At 50.8% G+C, this 20508-nt stretch overlaps 1 protein-coding gene and 1 long non-coding RNA gene across 4 annotated transcripts in view; one reads left to right on the forward strand and one right to left on the reverse strand.

The window, feature by feature from the left end:
- LOC309332700 (semaphorin-3F-like) overlaps nt 1-14808 on the reverse strand; it is a 32865-nt gene extending 18057 nt beyond the window's left edge. Inside the window, exons 1-8 of one of the 3 annotated variants that reach the window (XM_081845824.1) lie at nt 14790-14808; nt 12526-12651; nt 4075-4235; nt 3690-3752; nt 2974-3093; nt 1920-2013; nt 1144-1263; nt 271-410 (exon numbers count right to left, since the gene is read on the reverse strand). In XM_081845824.1, coding sequence (XP_081701950.1) covers nt 271-410; nt 1144-1263; nt 1920-2013; nt 2974-3093; nt 3690-3752; nt 4075-4235; nt 12526-12628 — 801 coding nt within the window. In that variant the 5' untranslated portion in view covers nt 12629-12651; nt 14790-14808. Of the gene's footprint in view, nt 1-270; nt 411-1143; nt 1264-1919; nt 2014-2973; nt 3094-3689; nt 3753-4074; nt 4236-12525; nt 12718-14178; nt 14533-14789 lie in introns of those variants that run through there. The other 2 variants (XM_081845826.1, XM_081845825.1) reach the window with 2 other exon arrangements.
- Nucleotides 1-20508, forward strand: part of LOC309332752 — a 107679-nt gene that overhangs the window by 82847 nt on the left and 4324 nt on the right. The gene's annotated exons all lie outside the window — the stretch shown is intronic.

The raw sequence follows: 20508 nt of genomic DNA on the forward strand, positions 1-20508 counted from the left end.
GAGCAAGCAGTAATCCTAAGGGTAGTTGGACCTTGACTTAGCTACACTTAAGGAAACCCAGAATTTGGAACCCTTTTCTAGGATCTCCAGGTGCAATTTTAGCTCTGCAGGAGCAGGGACACAGCCATTGCCACCAGCAAAACACGCGCTCACACACCCCTCAGGCAGCAGCCCCCAGCCTGCTCCATCTTTCTCAGCCTGGTTCCCCATGCCTCAAGCCAAAACTCAACAGTGTGGGTGGGTGTCTCCCCCACTCCAAGCGTCGCTCACCAGGCAAACCCGTCCCACCCGAGCGAGCACAGCAGGCCCCACGGCACCCTCAAGCGCTTTCTCACGGAAAAAGAAGTAGAGCTTGTCATCGTTGTGGTCGGAGCTGTCGGGGATGACGCGGGCGTGGAGGAAGACAGGGTCTGGTGGGGAGGGGGAAAGTGCCGTTACCTTGGTCCGCCACTAGGCAGCACAAGCAAACACTTTAGCCCAGTGGCTGCCAACCTTTGGGGGCAAGCGTGCCACAACAAGCCAAGTACAACATCTAGGAAATTTTCTACACTTTAGTCCAGGCTTTCTCAGCCTCGGCCCTCCAGATGTTTTGAGACCACAATTTCCATCATCCCTGACCACTGGTCCTACTAGTTAGGGATCATGGGAGTTGTAGGCCAAAAACATCTGGAGGGCCGAGGTTGAGAAAGCTTGCTTTAGTTATAACACATATTCTTATGCATTGGGGTAATGCTAATTTTTTCAGCGGGGTGGGTGAGTTGGATCTGTCCTTTTGCATGATGAGCATTCAGATTCAGAGTCTGCTCTTTGTACACTGTTTTAATGTTTCTTTTAATGCCATGAATCACTTTAACTCACTTTTGTGAAAAAAGTGACAAATGAACACAAATAATAATGAGGATGAGGACGGGCGTAAGTCTGCTGAGCTGAGGGGCAGGCAGCAGCCTAACAGAGGGCAGGGCTGCAGGTTTCACCTCTATGGCCCTGCCAAGTGCAAGGATCTCCAGGTGTGCTGCAACACACACCCTGCTACCTGTGCCACTCACGCCACAGGAGGTGAGCCATAATTCTCGCCATTATCCACAGTCTGCTATCCCAGCACTCATCCCCACCCACTTCGGGCTACCTCCATCAGCCTCATACCATAGAGCCAGCGGGAATCATGTTGCTCAGTGCGCACAGCCGGTCGAGGCCCCATCGTACGGAACACGGCAGCATCAGTGCCCATGAAATCCACATGAACTCCAGCATACAGTGTGTTATCTGGGGAGAGGAGAACGGTGGAAGAGGCACATGGCAGCATTAGTCAAATAGACACAGAGACATATGTAGACATATAGCCGATGCAAACCTGAAGGAAAGGGATCTGGATACAAGAGCGTAGACCTTTGGTCTATCTGCTCCAGTATTGTCTGCCTTAACTGAGAAACAGCAATCCAGAACATTAGACGTGGGTCTCCTAACCCTGTTTTTTAATCTCCTTTCAATTCTGGTTAAACATTGGACCTTATACTTCCAAAGTATGTGCTCTGAAACTAAGTCATGGCCCCTCAGTGGAAAATATCTTCTTGGCCTGCAACATCCTCAGCAGCTTCTTGTTCCCTGCCAATCAGCTGTTTAGCGCTAACTGGCTGCTTAGCTAATGCAGCATGTCTAGTAAATGCAAGAGCAAGACAAGTCATCAAACAATGGTGGCTGTAAACACACAATGACAAGGTCTCTGGCTCAACTGGGCAACCTGTGGCCATTTATATGCTGACAAGCAAGATGGATCACACTCATCTAGAGCTCTCTTGTAAGAAAAACAAGAGTTAAAAGACAAATACATGTATATGCACAGCACTACTGGTACTTCATAGAGATATCTGGTAGCAGGGTTGCATCCAGGGACACGTGCAAACTCACTCAAAGTCACTTACTGACAAGCACAGCCGTGCTGTGCTGCCGGGGGTCATATGGGCACTTGCCCTTCCCGGGCTCCAGTGAACGAGGCACCATGCGGAAAAGGTACTCCTTTGAAGGGATGAAAAAAGAAGAGAGTATGAATATGAGCATGGAAACCTACCTTGAATGCCTAACCTAAAGCCCAGCTCATTTCCAAAACTGTGGAGGGACAAAATCCCACTCTTGACCTGCTCTCCTTTTCAGAAGTAGCCTTTCTCTTCAGAAGCTCACACAAGTAACTGCCTTAAACTAAGGCTGTGTACTCACTAAAGCACATTTGTAGAACATTCTTTCCCTCAAAGTATTCTGGGCACTGTAGTTCACCCCTCACAGAGTTACAACGCTTAACAATCCTGAGCAAACTATAGAACCCAGAATGTTTTTTAGCGGTATAGGATGTATGTAGCGTACATTTGTCCAGCGTACTATTGGTCCCTCTAATTTGGAAGGCTTTAAAAGAGAATCAGAAAAATTCATGGCGGAGATGGCTATCAATGGCTCTTGGCCATGACGGCTATGTTCTGTCTCCACAGCTGGAGGCATCAATGTTTCTCAACTCCACTGGCAGGAAACTACAGGAGGGGATGATACTTTTGTGTTCGAATCCCACTTGCAAGTTTCCCACAAGCATCTGGTTGGCCACTGGGAGAACAGGAAGGTGGACTAGATGGGTCATGTGCCTGATCCAGCAGGCTCCTCTTGTGTTCTAACTCACTATGGTCAACAACAGGGAAACCTGTGGGTCTCTAGATGTTGTTGGCTGCCAACACTCATCAGTCTCAGCCTCCATGTCCAATGATCAGGGATATTAGAGCTGTAGCCCAGCAATATCTGTGAGGGGCCATAGGTTGCCCACACCTGAGTTACACTGACTGGCAGTGGCACTCCAGGGTTTCCGACTGGGATCCTTCCCAGCTCTGCCTGGAGATGCCAAGGATTGAACCTGGGCCTTTGGGCATACAAAGCATGACTCTACCACTGAGCAGTGGCTCTCCTCCCAGCGGGAAGCAATCCAGGTTCTCTGCTTACTTCTGAGCGCCAGCCACGGTTGACGAGGGCACAGACTGGGTGGTAGGCCCCTGTTCCACACACGTACAGGTGAGTGCGGTTCAAGGGCTGCATAAGCCGGATGTAGTTGAAACATTCGCCCTGGAGGGTAAAGAGGAAACAGGGCATGAGCTGGCAGACATCCTCCTGGCAGCCAGACGTTGGTTCAACCCCCATTTTCTTACCCTGTCCCTTCCCCAAAAAATAAAGAGGAAGGGGAGCTGACTTCTGGTGGGGAGCATTGCTCAGAGATTAACTTTCAGATTGGGTAGTGTTGTTAGAAACACAACAGCTCAGAAACAGGCTATGCAGGATCAATGGATAGCAAAGATGATGTCATGGAGGTGACAGATTTGTTTGCTTTTTTTGTAATATTGTTCTTAGAGGTACACAAGAAAACCCAGGAGTATTGCCTGAAGGGGTATTGCCTGAATGCACATCATCTGGTTGAAGGTAAGCGAGTCTGGGCCTGGGAGCCACATGCATACCACCTCAGGTTCCACAATGGAAGAAAAGCGGGATATAAATGCAAGAAACTAAAATAAGGCGTCGGATGGATTCAGGGACAGCCATAGCCACATTGACAAATGGTCTTTCCACAGGGATTTGGGGCATTTAGACCAAAAAACCCACTAGCTGTTGTGAGGTGATACCTAGGGTGATAATAAGAGAGTGATGGAGCAGCAACTACGACTCACCCTCTGCCCCTTCCCTGCCAGGCGACACTCATTCTGGTGGCTGGGAAGTGCTGGCCAATGAATCTGTGCAGAGAGAGATGAACAGGAAGAGGATTGGCTTTGAGAGACTGGAGGTATTTTCCCCTCCATGCCAAGCCTTCACGCACTTGCTGTTAGCTGCCTTCTGAAGCTTGGCCAAGAATCCAGGGTGCCCATCTCCCTGGCTGCCTCTGCTCCAGCCTATCCCATGTTCTTCTTCACCTCCTCCCACCCCCACCAACCAAACCCAGCCTTTTCTGGACGCATCCAGCGGACCACAGCCCAACCCCATAAATGCTGGGCAATGTGGCCCCTTTCGTTCTGACCCAGCGCAACTCTCCTTGAGGCCCTCTGCAGCAGGGCTTACAATGAGTGGCTCCTTGTTGATATTGTGAAGATCCAAGGCCACCAGGAAGTCTCGTGCCCCCAGGTAGAGCCGCTCCTGGTCTTGGTCCATCAGCAGGATCCGATAATCGCTTGTGTTGAAGGAAAAGCTGAAAGGGCGGGCAGTGCGTGTCTCCAGGAGTTCTGGGGAGAGACAGACATCCTTGGAGTCAAGGGTCAACCACAAGCCAGCCCACTCCCTCAGCCCACTGGCCTCCAAAAGGAGGGCAAGTCTCAAGCGTCCTCATCCCCCTTCTTTCTTGCTGCCTTCCGCATGGGCAGCAGCGGGAGCAAGCTAATCTATGTGATCCCTGGTCTGGGCTCAGGCCGAGCTGAGCTGAGCTCAGGGGGTATTTTGGTCCCATGAAGTGGCTAAGGCGGAGCCGACGTGGGTGGTGGGGGGAGGGCGCTCAGCGGCTGGTACAGCAAAGAGCCTAAATCCCCCAGCAATCCCCCTGGCCACATTCCAGAGGCGAAGATCAGAGGGTGGCCTGGTGAGCTTCCCACCTGCGGTGACCTTGGGGATGTGGCCAGAGGACAACCAGCCTCTTTGCCCAGCTACTTTCTGCAGCCAAGTCTGGGCAAGAATTCAGAGACCAGGGACAGAAATTGGCCTAATCCCTGTGGACAAGTGGACAGAAGAGCAGATTTCCGGGGAGCTCAGAGAGGGAGACAGGTGGGGAGCGGGGAGGGAAAGGAGCCTGAGTGGGATGAGGAATTGAGATCCAATTAAAATGAAAGGAACAAAACTAAGTGCAGGAGCAGGACTCCAGGGCCCTCTCCTCTGTTCCTTCTGCTCCAATTCAGCCGACCGACTGAGTCTGAACGCTGGAGACAGAACCCGGAGAACCTGGTGGAATTCCCCAAGCATTAACACATGGCAGGTGGGAGACTATCATTCCCCACCCTGCAATAAATGTCAGGCAGCCCCATGGCAGGATGCCCAGGGCAGGGTGTGTCACGCATACCCAGATCCGATGTATACAATGACCATTATATAACACTGCATACACCAGCAGTGCTGGGGACCCCTTTCAGGGATATACACACAACCAAGCAATACTGGATTATTTCTTAGGCATTATAAGCAGCAACCTGAGAGGGCATGGGAGAGTTTTTCAGTCATAAAGGAGGTGGTGGCGGTAAACTTGTAACCCTCTGGATGTTGTTGGACTCCCAGCATCCTTTGCCTTTGGCCATTCTGGCTGGAGCTGATGGGAGTTGGAGGCCAACAGTATCTGGAGGGTCACACACTCCCCACCTGTGCCACATGAAAACTGAGTGTTATATAATTACCAGTGGAAAACCGTCAGTTATGATAATTAATTATTAGGTGTTAGGTGAAGGCACAACTTCCCTGATTTTCTCCTCTGACAGGAAGGGGAGAAATACCACAGGGTGCTCTTGCCATACCAGCAGCAGTTTGGGAGGCTGTCTATATGGGACCCCAGAGACTTTGGAGGAAGAATGTGTTTATGACGTTTACACGGGATAAATCTGGAATCTCTCTGGAAATAACGTGCTGTTGTTTTTTCTGTCTGGGGAAATTCATGTGGTGATTCTGTTGCTGGGTAAACAAAGGCACAGTTGCTAAGGAACACAAATCTGCAAGGAAAAGGACCTTTTGGGGCTCTGAAAACCCCTCACGTCTTCTCTCCTTGATTGGGCCCAACAGTGGCAATGGATGGTGCTTTAGATGTGTCTCCACCACAACAATACACAGAATACTTTGAAAGCTGCCCCTAATTTGCACAGCCAAGGTGCAGGGAGACTTCTACCAGCCAAAAACCAAACAAATCAAAAGCAGGCATCACTTCCTGTATTCACACAACAGGCATTTGGGCAACTTTGTCAGGAGCGTGCAGGAAGACTCCCTGAAATGCATATCCAGACCAGAGATGTGCCACTAATAAGAGCCTTGCTAGATCAGACCAGAGGCCCATCTAGGCCAGCATTCTGTGGTCACAGTGGCCACCCAGAGGTCCCTGAGAAGCCCACACACCAAATATGAGTGCAATAGCTCTCTCTCCTGCTGTTGTCCTGCAAAGACTGGAGCTCAGAGCACATAGCTGCTATCATGACGAGTAGTCATTGCTAGCCTTATCTGCCATGAATGTGTCTAATCTCCTTTTCAAAGCCGTCTAAATTGGTGGCTGTCACCACATCCTGTGGAAGCAAATATCATAGTTTGAGTATGTGCTGTGGGAAGGCGTACTTCCTTTTGTCTATTTCCACACAGAGAAGGTATTAAAAACTGTCACCAGACATTTATTAGAACCAGGTGAGGTATCCTCTTGCAAGGAACCACGTTTGGGGTTAGTGTTTGGAGGAAATCAGTTGGGGCATGAAATGTGGGAGGCAGTTATGGATTGACAGTTGGGATGATGATCAAATTTTGTTGGCTGACAGTGGAGGGAGGAGAGGATGAAGGGTAGAGGGGATTAGCTGAGTGGGAATGGGTTTAGGAGATTACTGGTTCTAATTGCATTCATCCCAGACTTCAGCTGACTGAATTTATTTTCATTGTTCCTCAAATAAAGCACTTGGTTGTTAGCCCTGGATAACTGTCGGTGAAAAACATGTTTAAATGGTTTGAAAACCTACTCACTACCTGACCGTGGGGTTGTAGTGGATAGCTCAATTAAGATGTTGTGAAAACAGCGTGGAACAGTTGCTGCCGCTGCCCCGCCCCCAAAATCTCATGCTAGGAACCACTAGGAAAGGAATTTGAAATAAAACTGTCAATATCATTATGCCTTTATACAAATTTTTGGTGCAACAGCATTTTAAATACTGTGTGCAGTTCTGGTGGTCTCACCTCAAAAAAGAATATGGTGGAACTAGGAGAGGTTCAGAAAAGGTGACCAAACTGATCAGGGAGATGGAGCAAGTCCCTGTGAGGAACAGCGGCAACATAGGGGCCTTTGAGTTTAGAAGAAAGGAAAGTAAGAGAATACAGTGGTACCTCGGGTTAAGAACTTAATTTGTTCTGGAGATCCGTTCTTAACCTGAAACTGTTCTTAACCTGAGGTACCACTTTAACTTATGGGGCCTCCCCGCTGCCGCCGCGCGATTTCTGTTCTCATCCTGAAGCAAAGTTCTGAACCCGAGGTAAAGTGGTACCTCTGGATACGAACAGGATCCATTCTGGAACCCCGTTCACATCCTGAAGTAAACGTAAGATGTGACTGTGCGTCTGTGAATGCCACATTTCGCCACTTCCGTGCACGTACGTGACATCAGTTTGAGTGTCTGCGCATGCGCGAGCGGCTGAAACCCAGAAATAACATGCTCCGTTACTTCTGGGTCGCTGCAGAGTGCAACCCGAAAATACTTAACTTGAACCTACTTCAACCCGAGGTATGACTGTACTATTTCTGGGTTAGCGGAGTCTGTAACCTGAAGCGTCTGTAACCCGAGGTACCACTGTCCATGGCAGAGGTGTATAAAATTTAGCATGGCATAAGGAGAAAGTGAACAGAGAAAAGTTTTTCTCTCACACATAACACTAGAACTTGGGGACACCCAATGAAGCTGAACATTCAAAGCTTCAGGGTGGGCAAAAGGAAGTTCTTCTCCACACAGCTGAGCCATGAAATCTACTCCAACAAGACCCAGTGATGGTCATCAGCAACCTGGATGGCTTCCAGAATCTTCCAGAATCTTCTAGAATCTTCTGAGGCAGATTCATGGAGGAGAAGGCTATGAGCAGCTACGAGCCACCAAGGCAATGTTCTACCTCCACAGACAGAGGCAGGGTGCTCCTGAAATGCCAGTGGGTGTGAATCACAAGTGGGGAGAATGCCTTTGCTCTCAGGTCCTGCTTTGTGGCTTCCCATAGGCATCTGCTTAGCCACTGTGGAAAGAGGATGCTGTACTAGTTGGGTCTATGTTCTTTTCCCAATAAAACTGCCTTGACACTTCCTGCATATACATACTACTGTTAGCACAACAAGACTACAACACTTTTGGAAAGCCATGAACTTTAACAAGCCTCTGGAAGTCAGCACAAGTGGCAAATGACCCTTGCAATAGAACTTGCTGTCCCCTCTGCCCCAAGCTCACTGGGTGGCCTCACTGGTTCTACTTTATATCGCTAAAAAATAAAATGTTGTTTACATGCCTTGGCACAGGGTAGACAATCAGTTGGACATGAACAAAAAAGTGACCTTCCCACATTGGGCAACAGCAGGAGAACCCACCATATCAAAGGCACACACAAGCAGAACCCGCTTTGTAAAGGTGCATGGGCTCTTCATGCGGCAGACGTGTTGAACAGCCACAAAGAACATTGCGCCCCCAGCACAGATCTTTGCCACACCCTGGCCAAGCCCACAGTGCAATCTAGGCTGCAGCAACCAAGCGGCTTCAGTTCACAAAGAGCAACTGCAGAACACTCTTCTCCCCACACTGTTCCCAAATAGTAATGCCCAGCCATACTTCCACTGCACACCCTCCTGCCTTCATGAAACATAAGCTGGCCAGGCTCCACATGAGATCACTGACTCCCCAAGCCTGCAATCCATGACATGCGTCCTCACCACATGCAGTCCTATGGGTGCACACAGGCACAGGCAAACACACGTGTCTATGCATGTGTGCATTCATGCGCGCGCACACACACACAAACTCTGGGCAGAGTGGTGTTCAGGGCTTTGCCTTTTATAGGCAGGATTGCTGCTGCCAAAAGGAATGAATTGTCCTTTGGCCAAGGATGTTTCTCTCTCTCTCGCTCTCTTGCACACACATGCACACCCATCCACTTCAAGGGCTGGGCTAGCACCAAATGCCTTAGCTGAAGGAAAGGAGGGGAAAAGGGCTGCAAAGAGGACAGAGGGTTGGGTGCCCGTAATGGGGGTTGTGGCACGCACTCCCCCAGCAATTAAACAATCTCCTCTCTGCCCCGATATCTCTCACTTCCCTTTCCCAACAATGTGCTTTGAAAAGGGGAATCATCCAAGTGTGTTCCAGCCTCTTCTCTGTATGGCATGCTGGGTATTTTAAGCCCTTCTGGGAAATCCTTTCCCCCTGTGACTGGCAAGTAACCAGATCCCGGAATCCCCGAGAACAGAGAGTGTAGGGGGAACCCAGCAAGGTCACAGGAGATGAATTTGGGGATGGGGGGAGGTTAGCAGCAGGAGCCAACATGACAGCAGAGGACCCACACATACAATGGCATGCATTTGTGCAACTGGAAAAAAAATACACCTGTAGTAAGGCACTTTGCACAGTAAGAACACAGTCTAGGCGATTTTCCTGCCTTCTGGCGGTATCTCAGCATGCAAGGGCATGCCTTGAAGGTGACGCTTGTGCCAAATTCACAGGTGTCATTGGCACATGAATTGACATGATTTGCTGCATAGGACGCCGTCAGGGAGAGAAACCCACACAAGCAGACTTGGCCCTGCGCACATTGACTGCATGGCCCACTCATGCTGTCCTACACATGGCACAAAATGCTGCTTATATACATACAACTCATGGCAACCATTGTGGGAATGTGTTCACTTTTCCTTATGTGTGAATGGCTTTATAGTTCACATATATAGTTGACGATCCCTGTCCAAAGATCTGCTTGTGGCTAAACGTTCCCATTTAAGTGTAACCAACTGCTCGCACACTTGCCAGCACACGAAAAGGTGTTGCTTATTGTGAGACTACACACATACAGCTGCCGGAATAAGGCTGCATGATTATGTGGTGACTATGGAACTTATTGCCACATGGTGGTGCGGCTGCTACAATGAGCAAAAGCAATTTTTAAAAAAATCACAATTAGATGAATGTAAGGAAAACAGAATTCGCTGGTGGCTTCTAGGCATAATAGCCAAAAACACAGCCACCATAAAGGAAAACAGCATCTCTCTGGCTACCACATCAGAAGGCTTAACAATGAGGGATGGAAATGGGCATCAGACTGTGCTTGCAAATCTCTCTGAGGATTCTGGCTGGCTGCTGTTGCCAGAATTCCAAGCAAAAAAAAAATCCAGGCCATCGGTCAGATACCAACAAACAAATTTCCTGATGTGACAGGAGACCTTTTCTTGTTGCCCTGTGGAGGGACCCACTGCACAAGCATAAACATAGGTAGAAAAGGGTACCTATTCTCTGGAACAGGAACGTCCAGCTCCCAATAGACTGCAATCTACTCACAGTATATAGAAAAACTGGCAGTGATCTACCCATTGTCATTGGATGGACCAAAGTTGTTGAGCTTTTTTGGGAAAGGCAAAGTTGTTGAGCCACAGTTGTTTTTCCCCCTTTTTTCAGGGCGGGGGGGGGGAGATCACTGAGAGGCCAAAGATCTACCAGGATCTACCAGGTACACCCCACCATCTACCAGTAGATCAAGATCTACCTGTTGGACATGCCTGTTCTAGAATACCCTACTGTGGGTTATGTGGTTCTCATAAAGGAACATCCATGCTTCCTTGTATCAGCCAACTTTCAAGGTGATAAATGTGGTGTCGTTCTTTACGGGCCTCATCCGCATGCAAAAAGGGCATCTTCATGTCCTCCTCCACTTGCAGATGGGCAGATATCAACATTTATAGTCCACCTTTGTTTGAGCAGCTCACAGCAGCACACAGCACCCATTATATCCTCACGGTCTCCCTGTGAGGTGGGCTAGGATCAGAGATAGTGACCGGCCCAACATCATGCAGGAAGTTTTAGAGCCAATTGTATATCTCTCTAGCCCAAGTGGCCTTGCGTCATGCTAGAGTTGTGAAATGCCTACATTTTACACACACAACCCAAAGCCCTTGTCCACCACTGCCACAAGCACCTGTGAATCTGCCCCTGTTTTTCTTCTTTCCTTTCATGTCACTGCTTACTCACATACAGCCTGCCCTCTGACTGATCAACACACAATCTCCTCCTCCTCAATGAATGGCTATGACTTCAAACAATTCCAAGGAGCTTGGAGTACAAGCACAACAAGTGAACATTATAGAGAAAGCCACGTGTGGCGATCCTCAAGATGAACTCAAGTGCAAATTCAAGGAGTGAAAGATCTCTCTCCCCAAACACCCCCTCCACCAGGCTCATAGCTGTCAACGTTTCCCTTTTTTAAAGGGAAATTCCCTTATTCCGAATAGGACTCCTTGCAAGAAAAGGGAAAAGTTGACAGCTATGACCAGGCTCCTGCACAGTAATAATGCACTATTATTATTAGTAGGGCTGAAAGGTTTAGCCAATCAGTGAGACAGAGCAATTCAAAATCTTGTAGATATTACAGGGCAGCAGATTTAAAATAATTCACTAGCTTTTACCCATGCACATGTTTTTGAATTCACAGGCAGCAAGCACATTCAGATGAGAGGAATCACCCCCTTCCAACTTTCTCCCAAGGAGGGAATGCCACTTCTGGGGTGGGGACACCCACATGCACCCACTATTGAAGAATGCTACACTCCTGCCTCAGAACTGTAGTTTTATTCATATGCAAACCAATGCAGATACAGTCAGTTGCTCAATTGATTAAAAATCTTGCATGGCTTAATCAGCTTACTGGTTTCTTTCACCAGCTGACAGCCCTAACTATGCTGATCTTTTGGTGCTGCCTGCTGCCATGAGAACCCCATATTAGGTTGGCTGACAGAAGCAAACATACACATTTTAGTATGGAAAGACAGTGTTGTGTAATGGTTAGTGTTGGACTAAGGAGAGATTGATTAAAATCTCTGCTCAGCTGCGAAGTTCACTGGTTGTCTAGTCATTACCTCTTTCCCTAACCCTACCTCACAGAGTTGTTGAGAGGATAAAAAGGAGGGGAACCAGAACTGTGTGCAATGCATTGCCTTGAACCTCGAGACAGGATATCAATAAAATAAAATAAAAATGCAATGGGCTGTAGCCAACTAAGTTCTACTCAAAGTAGACCCATTGAAATGAATGGACCCAAGTTAGTAATGTCCATCAATTTCAGCAGGTCTGCTCTGAGCAGGACTAACACTGGATACAACGCAATGAAAATCACACACCCCTCCATAAGAGTTCTCAGTTCTAAGCAGCGCCCCTTCCCAGAGTTGCCCCAGTACCAGAGCCGGCACTATCATTAGACCAACTAGGCAGCTGCCTCAGGTGCAGACCTCCGAGGGGCACGATTTGATACAGATTACTTTTTGTTACACCTTATAAATTCCTGATAATGCTTTCTTTTATATTTTGAAGAATCTTATGTCTACAAGACATATGTTTCTGGAGAGTGAAGTTAGCAATTTGGGAGGCGGGGTGCCGAGTACTTAGCCTTGCCCAGGGGGCAAAATAGCCCGGCGCCGGCACTGCCCGGTGGTGCCACACCTCCCGCTACCCTTCCGTGCCCACCTGGAAGGCGACGCCCACAGGGCCTTGTCCTCCTCCCCCCCCCCCGCCAGCCCTGGGCCTCACCTGAGTCCCACCTGGAAGGCCCTCTTCTTCTTCTTCTTCTTACCTTTGTAGGTTAGGTAGACCCGGGGAGCGCCGGCGAGGCTGCTCTGGCCCCGGCAGCAGCGGAGCAGCAGCAGCAGCAGCAGCAGGGGTGCCCAGGGCGCCATGGCCGAGGGAGTCCTCGGGACACCTGGGGCGGGAAGAGAGAGAGACCTGGAGGCGCGCCCTCCTTCTGCCGGGCTCTGGGGCACCGGGCGAGGGATACGCGCGCGCCTCTGGGCGCTTGGCGGGGAGAGGCCTAGAGGGCGCTGCGGCCGAGGGCGCCAGATCAAAGGCGCAGCCTCGCTCGCCCGCCCCCCCCCCGGCGCCCGGCCAAGGCGCTGTAACCCGAGCGGGGCCGCGGCTCCTGGGCACTTCAAAGGCTCGCTCTCCCTCTGCCCGCCTGGCCTGCCCGCTCCCCCCTCGCCATTCTTGCGGCACTTTGAAGTCGGGGGGCGCGGGCTGGGAGTCCCCAAATGGGGGCTGGATCCCAGCCCACCGCACCCCCACCCCCCCAAAAAAAAACCTCTACCTCATTGGACTGCTTCTGGACCCCGGGAGATGGCGCCCCCTGCCGGCGCCCCCTGCCTTGGGCCGGCCCCCTTCATTCTGGAGAGGGCAGCGATGTTGCGGCGGCCTCCTGACGCCATCACTCTCAGCCCAAGGGGGCAGGAACGGCAGCAACCCCTCCCCGAGCCCCAGCCGGGCTCTAATCTTCCCCATGCCACGGAACAGGTGCCAGGGGACAATGCCAGCAGCAGCAGCAGCAGCACCCCCTCCGCGCGCCCGGCCAGCACACGCAGCTCCCCCTCCCTGCCAGCGGGGCTCGGGCGGGGCGCTTTGATCCGCCTGCCAGTCGCGTCCCTTCGGCTCTGCCCTGTCCCGTCCCTCGTTCCGCCGACGTGCCGCAACCTGTCGCTTCCATACCTGAGCCAGGTGCAGCTGAGCGAAGCGGGGCATGCTGGGACATGGAGTCCCAAAGGGCCCCGGGGGCCAGAGGGGCTTGGCTCGCCCCCCCCCCCCCCGGAATCCAGGGCCCGTGCTTTGCATGTTGGGCCACCTCTCTCGCGCTCTCCCTCGACACGCAGGAACTCCGTGTCCCCCTCGGGGGCCAGCCCTGGTCCGCGCCCCCCGCGCCCAGATCCGCCACGCTGGTGTTTTGAGCAGGACAGAAGCCTCCCGTGATGTGCTGCCCGGCCCTCACCCCACAAGCGGCGGCATCTCAGACCAAAGCTGCAACCCCAGCGCGCGCCGCCCCGGGAGCGAGTCCTACTCAAGCGCCCGCGGGACGTCTTGTGGGTAAAGGCGCGCAGAGCCAAAGCGAGAAGCGAAGTAGAAGCGGCGCAAAGTGTGCTCCCCCCCCCCCGCCCCCAGCTTCAGAGGAAAAATAAATAACAGGAGTGGAGAGGAGGAAGGTTGCAAGCGAGGATTGCAGTGGAGGCTGGCGGGGTGTTCCTGGGACCAGTGGCGTAGCGTGGGGGGTGCAGGGGGGCCCGGCCGCACCGGGCGCAACATCTGGGGGTTAGGGTTAGGAGTAGGGTTAGGGGGCACAAATCCACGGGTTAGGGGGCGCAAATTACTTGCCTTGCCCCGGGTGCTGACAACCCACGCTACGCCACTGCCTGGGACACAGAAGGGGCGAAGGAGCAGGGCCAGGATCGTGGCCAGGGCCACTCACCGCCCCTCGCCCGCGCTGCTCCCGGTTCCCGACCCACGCGGCGGCTCAGAGCCCGCCGGCGCGTCCCCCCGCCGGCGCGCACGAAACTTTCTGGGTGGTGCTGTTCCTCCGGAGGGGAGCCGCTCGCCGCGCAGGGAAGAGGCGCATCGCTGCCCGCCGCCCCCCCAGCCGCCGGGTCCGGGCTTGTGTCCCTGCGCGGAGGGAAAGGGAAGCGGCTGCACGTCGCCCCGCCGGGCAAAGCCGCCGCCGCCGCCGCGTGCAAGTTGCTGCTCTGCCTCCTGGAGCCCGAGCGGCAGAGCCGCCTCTCCCGAGACGGGCGGGACGCCTTAACCCCTTCGCTGCTCCCGGAGCCCAAGAGGGAAGCGCTGCCGAGGCGGCGTGGCGCCCCCTCCTTCCCCGAGCAGGAGGGACTCCCAGCAGATGGGCGGGGGGGGGAGACCTTCCCCAGCTGGGGGTCTCAGCCCTGCGCCCGTGTCTTTGATCCCTCCTTGCCTTCTATGGGGCGCTCCTCCAGATCTGCCCCATAGCCTTGGGCGGGGGGGGGGGAGAATCCGGAGGCAAAGTCCGGGGGCAAAGTCCGGAGTCCGGAGGAGCTGAGAGAGGTCTTTTACCTGCGCCAGGATTGTGTGTCACAACCGCCCCCTCTCGTGCCAGGCGGGCCCAGCCGCACCTTTGGCCTCTCCCCAGCGAGGAGGAGGGCGGCACCTGCAGGAGGCCAGGAGAGGGGGGTCCCTGGCAGCGGAGCCGGAGAAGGCGGGGTGCGAGGTGCTGGAAGGAGCCCGGGGCAGATCCGGCTGGAGGAGGAGAGGCGAGAAAGACGCCTTGACAGGTGGGCAGGCCAGCCCCCCTCCAGAATCCAGCTCTTTCCCACCAGCGCACCCTTCGCACCGGGCGACCCACCTGATCGAGCTCCTCTTAAAAGACAGGATGGCGCCAGGCTGACTTTGGCATCTGGCGGAGATGGGATGGGGCAGCTCTTGCACAACACAGCCCAGGATGTAGCTTCCAGGAGTGCAGCTCACAGGAGCAGCGCGGCACATCTCTTGCCTCCTTCAATGGGCGCAGAATCGAAGAAAGTCTCTTTCTCCAACCTCCCCCCCCCCCTCCCTGATGCATCTCTACTCTTTATGACACAGTGGGTTTTGAGAAAGTGGGGCTGTCAGGAAAGGTCTGAGCCCCCAGAGCGCCGCAGGGCTGACTCACCGCATTTTGAAGTTAGCGAAATAACATACTTTATTGTCCAATGTTTGACTGCCCAGTAAGACCATTTAGGGTGGCCCAAACATACCAGTGTTCTGAGGTTGCTTTCCTGAGCTTTGGACCACATCTTACATACAAGGCATACATAGCGAACCCAAGATCCAGCCCTGAAAGTTTGCTCTAATGATGCCTCCAGGGTCATCTCTGGTGAGGCAGTTGCATCTTTTCCTTTGCTACAGTACAGGAGAAACACTGAACTCTAAAGGAAAGACCCCCAAAGGCAACGGCCTGTAAATATAGTCAACCACAGGCACTACAAAACTATGTAAAAAACATGAGTCAGTGAACTGTAAAAGAAACACAGCACACATGATTTATACCAAATATGGTCTTGTGTTGTGCAGGGATGGGGAACTGGTGCCCCCCCCCCAGATGTTGGTGAACCATCACTCCCATCACCTCTGATTATTACCTGTCTGAGGCTGATGGGAGATGGTGTCTCACTCTGACAACATTGAGGGCCACAGATTCCCATTATATTTTCACATAGTGGGTCATTGTGAACCTTGGTCTAGGACAATGCAAAAGGGAGGCCTAGCAGCTTGCTCATTTCATTAACCTATTGATGAGGATGCATAATTTAAACATTGCACATCACATTGTCAAGTAATAATACTTTATTGAGCTAATACTTAGAGAGTACCGATTTATTGGGTACCAGATAGTGCCCATGAACATGAACCTTCTAGATTGAATTGGTTGACCAATATGAGTCATGTAGTTCTTCAGTTTGGGTGCAACCTTCCAGTCCATGAGAATCCACTAAATCCTTTAATTTTTACAAAATGACCTGGTGGCGGCCTGGGGGGTGGGGAAGGCGTGGTTGGCCATCTAACAGAATACTGTAACAACGCCTACAGAATCAGAAATACAGTGGTACCTTGGGTTACATACACTTCATGTTACATACGCTTCAGGTTACAGACCCCACTAACCCAGAAATAGTGCTTCAGGTTAAGAACTTTGCTTCAGGATGAGAACAGAAATCGTGCTCCGGCGGTGCGGCAGCAGCAAGATGCCCCATTAGCTAAAGTGGTGTTTCAGGTTAAGAACAGTTTCATGTTAAGTACAGACCTCCGGAACGAATTAAGTACGTAACCCCGAGGTACCACTGTAGTCAGCAGGTTCCTTGCCTCCTTGTGGGAGACACCTAAAGGCTGCAAAGGGAAAACATTCTTCAACCAGGTCTTTGGCCGTTAAGCAGTCTTTGGCCTTTTAAATATTTGTGGGGTGGGGTTATATTGTAGTTGTTAGCATTTTGTGTTTTTATGTTGTAAACTGCACTGTAATCTTTGGATAAAGTGTGGTAATTAAATTTGGATGAAATGTGGTATATAAATTTAATTAATTAAAAGGGAAGAGCCATAATTCAGCGGCAGAGCACACTGGTCCCAACTTTAATCTCTAGTTAAAATTATTCCGATGATAGGAAAGACCACTTTCTGCCTGAGACCCGGTGAGCTGCTTCCAGTCAGAGGAAGTAAGCAATACTGGGCATGATGGATAAACAGTCCTAGTACAATGGTACCTTGGGTTAAGTACTTAATTTGTTCTGGAGGTCCGTTCTTAACCTGAATCTGTTCTTAACATGAAGCACCACTTTAGCTAATGGGGCCTCCTGCTGCCGCCGCGTCGCCGCTGCACGATTTCTCTTCTCATCCTGAAGCAAAGTTCTTAACCTGAGGTACTATTTCTGGGTTAGCGAAGTCTGTAACCTGAAGCGTATGTAACCTGAAGCGTATGTAACCCGAGGTACCACTATATATATAACAGATTCATTTTTTGAGAGACTCTGCAGATCAGTGCTGGAACACAGATTCAATTCCTGGCATCTCCAGCAGCAGGTCTGGGAAAGACCCCTTTGAGATCCTGGAAATCTGATGCCAGTCACCGCAAAACAATACTGAGCGATATGGACCAAAGGTCTGACTCAGTCTAAAGCAGCTTCCGATGTTCTTCATACGACCTTCTCCCCAGGAAGGCTCAGTATAAACTGACCTTGAGAAGGGAAAAAAATACTCTGTTCAAAGGCACAGGAAGCCAACACCCTTCTTGTATTAAGAAAATATCACGCCAGAAGATAATATTTGTGAGCGATTATAGTTGTGCATTGTATATTTGGAAGGATTTCAAATGTCTTGTGTACATTGGGCTTCTGAATGACCATTCTCACTACCTTCCTTCCTTCTGCTTAAGCAACCTTCTATTTCAACCACAAATGTAAAAAAACAGAATCAGAGCAGGTGGGAAAGATGGGAACATGCTCACTTATAAGGTTGCCCTTCAAAAATAAAAATGGGAAAACAGTACTGCACAGAGTTAGGAAAATCCAATTCCCTTCCCTGTGCTAAAGAGTTCCCTTCCCCCACCCCATGCCCAGATTTCCCAGACTAGTGCAAATGCCTCTTTTCATGCTACAGCCTTATTGTTAGGAATTGCTGCCCAAGCATGAGCTATTCCTGTCCCCCTCCCCATCCTGTGTGCATGCCACACACAGCAGGAATGGTTCCCACGGTTCCTGGTGTCCCCCCCCCCCAACCTCATGGAAGGGGGCTGCAGGGGAGGGCATTACTAAAGGGAGAGGGAAGAGGATGTGTTGATAGAGATGAGAGAGAAATGAGCCTGATTAGGGGAGGAGGGTTTGATTATTCCCATTGCCAGCAGGTGCCGGCGGAAGGAGTTCCATGGGGATGGGGGTGCCTAGCAACGCTCTCTGAAGCGCAAACTGGGCGGAGGCAGATGGGACCTGAAAAACCAGCCGAGGAATGGGGGGAACCTACATACCCCCTAGAGGAGTTTAGGTCCCAGGTCAAATTCTTTGGGCCAGGAAATCTATTGCAATCCACAACAGAGGCAAATCCCAGAGAGAAAAACAACTTGGGCATCCATTCTCGCCCTTCATAGAAGCACTCTCCAACCTTCGCTTTCGACCCTTGATGGTAAATTTGGAAGGGAGTTGAGCCTGTTATTGGAAAAGCCAGAAAGAGACTTCTAGACCTTGTCTACATTGCGTTCAGGCTAACCATTATGTGGGCCAAATACAGATCGACACTTAAGGTTTCCTCACTATCCCAAGACTGTGGGCTGGAAGAGAATAGAGGTGAAGTTGAAAACCTGTAAATGTAGAAGGTCTCTGATGAGATGTTATAGATTCTCTCTGAGCTATATCTATACTTAAAGTATATATAAAGCACATGGTTTCCTTCAAAGAATCTTGTGAAATGTAGTTTGTTAAGGGTGTTGGGGATAAATTCTTCAGGGATAGACATGTGCTTTAAATGTTTGGTGTGGATGTGACTTTTGTCTGTAACGTCTGGCTGAATCACCCAGTTAATTATACTGTGAAGGCAACTCTTGACACAGTGCATCTGGTGGAGTTAGGGCAGAGGCCAGGACTGAGAATCAGAACTCCTGGATTCTGTCACTTGCACACTCCAAATATGGTAGCTATGCCTAATGTATGCAGAAGACACTATTTTGCACCTTTCCTGAGAAGAACTTGGTACATGCTTTTAGCTCCTGCATAAAGTGGAAAGCAGAAGATGAGGGTGTCTGTGAGAACAGGGCACTTCCAGACGGCTGATAATTTTGCAGGTGGGAATCAGCTGCATAGTGGGAAATTCACGCCATGCAGTTAAGATGGATTTGGTGCTCAGGCTTAAAAAATAATAAATAATGAGAGTAACAGGGAAATACACTGGGAAATGTGGGATAACAATTGCTTAATGGTGACATTCACAACACACATTTTATGCATCATTATACCACTTTAAGGGGATACGGGTGGCGCTGTGGGTTAAACCACAGAGCCTAGGACTTGCCGATCAGAAGGTTGGCAGTTTGAATCCCCACGACGGGGTGAGCTCCCGTTGCTCGGTCCCTGCTCCTGCCAACCTAGCAGTTCGAAAGCATGTCAAAGTGCAAATAGATAAATAGGTACCGCTCCGGCAGGAAGGTAAACGGCGTTTCCGTGCGCTGCTCTGGTTCGCCAGAAGTGGCTTAGTCATGCTGGCCACATGACCCGGAAGCTGTACGCCAGCTCCCTCGGCCAATAAAGCGAGATGAGCTCCGCAACCCCAGATTCGGTCACGACTGGCCCTAATGGTCAGGGGTTCCTTTACCTTACCACTTTAAGAGCCATGGCTTCTCTCAAAGAATACTGGGAACTGTAGTTTGTTAAGGGTGCTGAGAGTTGTTAGGAGACCCCTTGTTCCCTCACAGAGCTGTTAAACCACTTTGGGAATTGTAGCTCTGTGATGTGAGTAGGGTTTTCAGCACCCTTAACGAACTACAGTGCCCAGGATTCTTTGCAGGAAGTCATGGTTCTTCAAGTGGTCTAACAGAGCTTTAAATTTATGGTGTGGACTTGAGCAATTGTATAGATTCCCTGCAGACAAATCAGAATGAATGCTCAGTAAATAGCTCCCATTGTAGGAGGTCCCCAGAACCTTTGTGCAAATGAATAATAATGAATGTTCAATATGTAGGCTGCCTGCAAGTGACCAAGAACAGCTTGAAGGGCAGGACATAATAGCTGGAAGTAGGCAAGGTGTGGAGGAGGGAAGAGAACTCAAAATTACATGGCAGTTCAGAGGGGAAGAAGGTAAATCACAGATTCCAGCCCCAAGGGCCTTGGCTGTGGAATGCCAGGTATTCCTTCCCCCTCCCTCCATGTCTGCAGTAATTGCCTGCTTTGCTGTTTCCCTTGCTCTAAACCTACATGCACCACCACTCCTTCTCTGACCCTGCAAGAGATCCTGCCACATTTCCCAGTGTCCTTTGGTTCCCCCCTGTCCTTGCCCTGGCTTTAAGGCAATGGTCAGCAACTGACAGCCCCCAAGCCAAATCTAGCCCACAAAAAACTGCCAGCTGATATACAGACCATGGAAGCAACAAGCCATGTTCCAGGTACAGACATATAGATATTTGCTTCCAAAACTCAAACACACACCAACCACTTCCTTACAGCTTATTGCATGCCTCTGTGAGGTTTCTGCCAGAAAAGGGGGAGGGGCTGAAAATGGTTCCTGTGGGGGAATCCTTTGGATGAAAAATGTGGGATAACCAGCC

Source organism: Podarcis erhardii (genome assembly GCF_964252035.2).
Source record: "Podarcis erhardii genome assembly, chromosome: 17".
Taxonomy (NCBI): Eukaryota; Metazoa; Chordata; class Lepidosauria; order Squamata; family Lacertidae; genus Podarcis; species Podarcis erhardii.